Raw genomic sequence first — 6467 nt, 5'->3', positions numbered from 1 at the left:
GCAAATTCATCATAGTCAGATCGACCCTTTTTCGTATAATGTCATGGCTGCTTTAAACAAAGAACCTCGTTTTAGATGTATGGAATACGAGTCTTGGTAAAATGGGTACGCAAACCTGGGCCGTGGCAAAATAAAAGCCGGGGCAGATCGGCAATCGTCAATTCCAAATACGCATTATTTTGCAGCAATATTTACAGCAAATACAAATATACTGGTCCATCAAATATCCTGAAATTTTAATGAGATTGGCAGATTAATAACTGCCAATCTTTTGTTTTGCCGAGGCCAAGTCTTGTCTACCCATTTTACCGAATGCCGAATCCGAAGCTATTAAACTGATTGAAACACGCCTTTCCTTTATTATTATTTTCGTAATAACTCAGATTTGAAACATAATTAGACCTTAATTTTTGCAATTTATATTTTCCTTTCCATAAGGATAATTTATGCTAAACAACGTTGAATTGGAATCAGTAGTTCTTGAGAAGAAGATTGTTTAAAATGCACCCCCCTTTTTTTACAGTTTCAAAGTTTTCTCCGCTTTGAATACAGATCTGACTTTTATTTCTGCAATTTATATTCGCCCTCCCATAAGGATGCTTTGTGCCAAATTTGGTTGAAATTGGATAAGCAGTTTTAGAGAAGAAGTTCAAAATGTAAAAAGTTTACAGACGGACAGACAGACGGACAGACGGACGGACAGACAGACGGACGGACGGACGGACGACGGACAAAAAGTGATCAGAATAGCTCACTTGAGCTTTCAGCTCAGGTGAGCTAATAAAAACAGAACAAAGTTTGTATTTCAGAATATTATTTATTTCACCTTTAATTACAGAAATGTCTTGCACGCACTTGTCACAAACTAAGCAGTGATATGGTATAGGGTTATTGAACAATGAGACACTTGGCTACTGTGTGTCTGCCATAGCACATGACCTGAAATCAAAACAAAAATGCATTCTATTTCATAGAAAAAATGCATTTTGACCCATAAATGCCCATCAAGCAAGATCTCTCTGTCCAATTTGGATCTTCGACGCAGATTTCGAGGATTCGATACCACATTACTGTTACAATGTAGGCACAAGCTTTGTAATTATCAATATCCATTTTTTTACTAATGGTGTAACAAAGAGAGGCCATGGGCCACGAAGCGCTTGCCTCTAAGGGATTCAGTACTTTCAAGGCTTTAAATTAAAATAAAATAAAGTTTTATAAAAACAATACCATCTATAAAAATTATTCCCAACAGAAAAAATATATGCAAGTTCCGGTACACTACTGTACATTCATTTTCTTGGAAAAATTTACCCCAAACATACATCAGGATTAAATATACACACCTTTCCTCTGAAATTTGTAACCAATTTAATATTCATATATATAACAAAGGTAAAGTTTCAGGTTCTTCTAATCTGAACTGACAAAGACTTTTGACTGTAAAATTCAAATGTAAATTAACATTTTTCATTTACATTTAGCATGTAGCAGAAAGTTGCTGACATCTTACACAATATCTTGACTAAACAACTTTTATTTATATCTCGCTTCGAAAATACAAAGAAAATATTAAATTTTAAATATTACAATTATTCAAAGGGGAACCAAAATTGACGGTCAGGGCAAAACTAGTATGCGTAGCTTTGACCTATTTCATGATCAATCTTAATAGATTGTCTAACCAACTTTGGACCAAATACTGATAACAATTTCCAAAAACAACAAAATGATTCCAGAAAACAAGGATTTCCATCACCACATTGCACAACATATTTCATAAATATGGTCACAATTCTTTATAAAACAGGTTGTCATTGTGTGATTTGCTTTATATAATCATTAATGGCATTAATCAATTCATTCAATATCAATCATCGAAATCATGCAATGAAATAGAAGAAAAAAAGTTATGCAACATTAAGACATCAACCATGGGTTTCCAGCTCTTCCAACATATTAAATGATGTGGATCCATTGTGTATATAAAAACCTTTTCTTTGTTTCTGACAAAAAACATGGTCTGTATAGTGATAGTAAATTACAAATATGGAAATAGTATATAAGCTTGCAAAATTAGACTGACCAAAACAATCTAAACGTATTTCAAATTTCTATTTTCGTGTTCAGAAAGAGACCCTTTTTTTTTTAATTATCCACAATGAATTTGGGCACATTAACCGCACAGAGCCATGTAAAGATAAACAAGACATGTAATAAATGAATAATAACATTGTAAACGTACATTCATGAATTTCCATAACACCTGATCCATATGGCATATAATAAATCTCAAATCAACATATTTGTATCAAACTTTATTTAGAGTTTTACTGCATGATCAGAACTAAAAGAGTTTTATTTTTAGTTGTTTCATTGAAAACAACAAAAAGCCACTGAAGAATGATTTACCGGGTATTACGAATCATGGAAAGTAAATGTCCTACTCCTTTTAGAATAAAGACAATTATCGTTAAGGTGTTCATAACTTCTGATCAGTGTGTCCCATTGAGACGCATTATATACTGTACTATTATCACATTTACACTACTTGCAAATCAATCACTAAATAAACGCAATGCAAATATACTGTTCAAAGCATTATGAAATCATTTCCTAACAGCTCAAAATCTATACTAATAAAATAAAAAAAATACTCCTGTTAATAGTCCAAAATAGAAATACCCCATTTTCTGTCCAATACAGTATTTGAAAAAAATATTTGACATACAGACCCTTTTAAACCCCCCCCCCCCCCAAAAAAAAAACTTTCAACATATCTCGGAACTGAGCAGGTTTCATTTCTCAATAATATGCTGGATGTATACACACTCTGAAAAAAAAACATCATTCATTTTTTTCAGGCTTACCATACCAGTTCAATTTAATTTGAAAGAAAGACAGACTCTTAGAAGGATGTAATAACACAGCAGGAATGTCAACTTGTAAAATGAAGTGAAAGCTGTGCTATACTACCTTATGATGCACAAATACTTAATATAATACATCTTTTATGTACACAAAGCAAAACAAAACAATTCTATAAGTCTGAGATACATGAATGTACACTGTGCATTATTAATGAGAAAAATATAACAGAATGAAAAGTAAGGTGAATATGTATAAAATAAGTGAAAGACATGAGTATGTACTGATTAACACTGACAATACATGTATGTGTACTTTATTTTCAGTTATAAATATATACTTTACCTAACGTCAAACTGCATGTCCTAACTTTATTATGGGCATATTTAAATTAAAATGAGATGAAAATATCTTTAACAATGATTGTTGAAGCCAAAACTAAATACCTCAATAAATTTAAGAAGTTCATTTAAAAGAATAAGATCCAATAACTTCGAACATTATCTTTCACTCTATTTTGTTTATTCAGTATATGAATACCATAACAATGAAAAAAAAAATCAAGTTGAACATTATACAGTTCTCTCATTAAATTAGTGTCCCACATTTTCACCCACTTATCATTAATTTAGCTTATTTGCTAAAAGCTGCTATCACAGCCCACATGAGTTCATTTGCACCCTCCTTCATACTCTCAGCATCAAATTCAAGGTCAAGTAACTCTCTCACACGCTTCATTGCCACTTCATAATCATCATCTGATAACGGAGCGAAGGCATTTTCAAGGACGTCTGAGGCATGAGCCAGGTAGATGAGAGAAAGCATTCGCCTGTCCATCTTCTGTGCATTGTTAGTCCAGCGACTTAACACAGATTCCTGGACTTTTTTAATAAGTTTTTGCTTGATGCCACCATCAGTCAGTGGATGTGTTGTCATGTCAAACAAAAGAAAATTCTGTTTTTCTGTGGTACATACTCCTTTCTCCACTAAATTCTTGGCCAATCTCTCACGGACATTCCTCAGCTGATACCTTAGTTTCAGGGGATTCCAGGTCTCACCTGCTCATTCAAATAAAATATGCTATAATGAACATGTTCATGACAAAGAACTGTAAACTTAACCATGACAATTACTACTAGACTCGCTATCTTTCTAAAAAAAAATTTTCATATCAATGACAATTAACCTACCACTGAGATACTCAATCCAGATTTGGACAGTTTCTGCTGGGTCTGTTTCTTTTATGTGTTTCAGAGCTTCGTCCAGTAAGACATCTCCAGTTGGATTTGAGGACTTTAGTAAAACTTTTCGGTTAAGAAGACTTCTTCTGCGCATCCCAGCTTTTTCCAGTTCCAAGCGCCCTCTGAGAGCTAGTTCTATTAGTATGCAACCTCGTAACCCTGATGAAATGCAATCATTCCAAAATGATGTGTAACCCTGAAACATAAGATAATGGCAAGTTATAAAATTTGTAATAAAATGTGACATATATAAATAATTCTATTCTATTCAACTTCTGGTGAACCTGTACCTGATTTATCTTCTTTTTTTTTACCTTCTTTTCCTAATTGTCTTTGATGGTTACTAAATCTTCATACTGGGCATAAAGTGCATCTTTTAAATGCATCATTACAGAAAAATTTGCAATTCTGGGGGTACTTATTCCCCAGGGTACATTTCTTTCCCTCGAAAAATTTGTACCTGGTTACAAGTTCTCTAAGACATCCATGTTATGACATCTGTTACATGTATTTTTTTATCTGCATAAGATTGATTGGGATATTGACATTTTATTGATGAGAGTTTGATTTTTGGTTTTAGATAGCATGCAGTACATTTTTACAGAAAAGTGCACAAGTGCCACTAACAAATGTTAGAGAGTTACAAATTTCAAAAAGGTGTATGCTTCTATGTATAGGCCTACATGGAAAGAAGAGAGTGTCTATGGAATTTTGAATTACTAAACATGAAACACATTTTACATTTTTTAATATACATTATCTCTTAGACATACACAGCACGTAAAGATTTGTTAAATTCAAGCGAAATTTGCACCTCTCTGTCTTTAAGTCCGAGCAATAGAATTTCTTCCATTAGAGTCAATCTGGTTTCCTTCGATTCGTGGTCTTCTTCTTCGTCTGGGGTATATCCCTCGTCGTCTCGCTCTTCTGCTCCCCCATCCGCTCCGACATGTTGCACAGTTGCTGTTTTACGCTGAACGAGACCACTCGATCTATTTGTGAGCGACATTGCGTTTAAATAATGTTTTTTTACTTCTATACAAACCAATGTTTACGTTCACCTCCTGACCAGACTGTCTTGCAAAATGGCCGACTAGGAGTTGACGTAAACACGGAGATGGGCACGAGACTTGAAGAAAATTTAAAATAAACAGGGTTATGGCATGTTTACTGTAGTTTTAAGTGTTTTTACAATGATATATCTAGAAGAAAAAATTATTGGAAATATTTGCAATATTGCAAAAATGTTCACATACCAATAATTGTAAAAACCAAGTATGAGGGAACATATAATATCCGGAATAATGCCAATTTGTAAAGCGTCTTTTCAACCGATCCTTACTTAATTAATCTTTATGATGAATACTCATATATAAAGCTCAGAGAAAGAAGGAAGGGTGGTTCATTATATTTAGATAAATATTCATGTAGATGTTTCACCCAACTCAAACTATTTTAATTTATTTAAAAAAAAAACAAAAACAAATTTAGTTTGGCTCACCCATTATATTTCTGCACTTAAATTACACAAAATCTTTTTCTTATTTCATTAAAATGCATTCTGTTATAAATATTTTCCTTATAATATTCAGCCCCGCCTCCTTTCAATTTGCTATCGACACCTATATTTGTATTGAAATTTAATTTTTTTTTATAAATAAACTCTCTTTTAAAAAAACATCCCACAATCACAACTATTTGGTCATTGCATTATATAGTAACACTCTAAAAAAAATCTAGTACATGACAATTCTTAAAAAAAAAAATCAAAAAAATTGCACCTTCATCTTTCAATAGTGAGCCCCTCCCCCTTCAGTACACTGTCTGTACTTCTTCATAATATTAAACGTAAAAGAAGGCACGTACATGAAGCATCGGGGGGGGGGGGGGGGTTCTCTCGCAACAAACACTTTTTTTAAATTAACAAAAAAAAGTGGGTATAATCAGTGGAACCCCCCCCCCCCCCCCACACACACATAAACACACACACTTTTTGTGACCATGTAAAATAAAATTGAAGCAAAAATAAGGAAATAAATAATGAAATTGAAGTACTGTGGACTAGGTGTCCTACCGTTCTAATTTTGAAGTTAATATCTTTTGTTTATCCTTTTTAAATCATTATGTTAATTCTTTCTTTCATATTCGATCACCAAGAGAGAAAAAGAATATTTCATTACTTTATTATACATGTGATTGATACAAGTAAAACAAACATATGAGATTTTACAGTTTATTGAATAATGCATCACTGATTTGTCAGCTCTATATTATAAGCCTAGAGTTGTCTGAGAACTCCAACAGTTCAGTGCCCAATTCATTCCTCGCTCTCTCTATTAATGATGAACAAATAATGTC

General features: G+C 33.0%; 1 protein-coding gene across 1 annotated transcript; it reads right to left on the bottom strand.

The window, feature by feature from the left end:
- Positions 1–797: 797 nt before the first annotated feature.
- Positions 798–5221, bottom strand: LOC128176698 (Golgi phosphoprotein 3 homolog sauron-like). The gene is made up of 3 exons (XM_052843205.1): positions 4924–5221; positions 4059–4305; positions 798–3926 (listed from the first exon to the last, which is right to left on the bottom strand). Exons 1-3 carry the CDS (start codon positions 5116–5118, stop codon positions 3502–3504), a joined length of 867 nt encoding a protein of 288 aa, XP_052699165.1. The 5' UTR covers positions 5119–5221; the 3' UTR covers positions 798–3501.
- Between the last annotated feature and the right edge of the window lie 1246 nt (positions 5222–6467).

Source organism: Crassostrea angulata, chromosome 3, assembly GCF_025612915.1.
Source record: "Crassostrea angulata isolate pt1a10 chromosome 3, ASM2561291v2, whole genome shotgun sequence".
In the NCBI taxonomy this organism is placed as follows: Eukaryota; Metazoa; Mollusca; class Bivalvia; order Ostreida; family Ostreidae; genus Magallana; species Magallana angulata.
This window is presented reverse-complemented; position numbering and strand designations above follow the sequence as displayed.

Bases quoted from the DNA above. Each gene is read 5' to 3' on its own strand.
- LOC128176698 (XM_052843205.1), bottom strand. From the start codon at position 5,118: ATGTCGCTCACAAATAGATCGAGTGGTCTCGTTCAGCGTAAAACAGCA. The intron at 4,306-4,923 runs GTGCAAATTTCG...CTTATGTTTCAG, and splicing joins TCGGACTTAAAGACAGAGAG to GGTTACACATCATTTTGGAA. The intron at 3,927-4,058 runs GTAGGTTAATTG...TTGAATGAGCAG, and splicing joins CTGGATTGAGTATCTCAGTG to GTGAGACCTGGAATCCCCTG.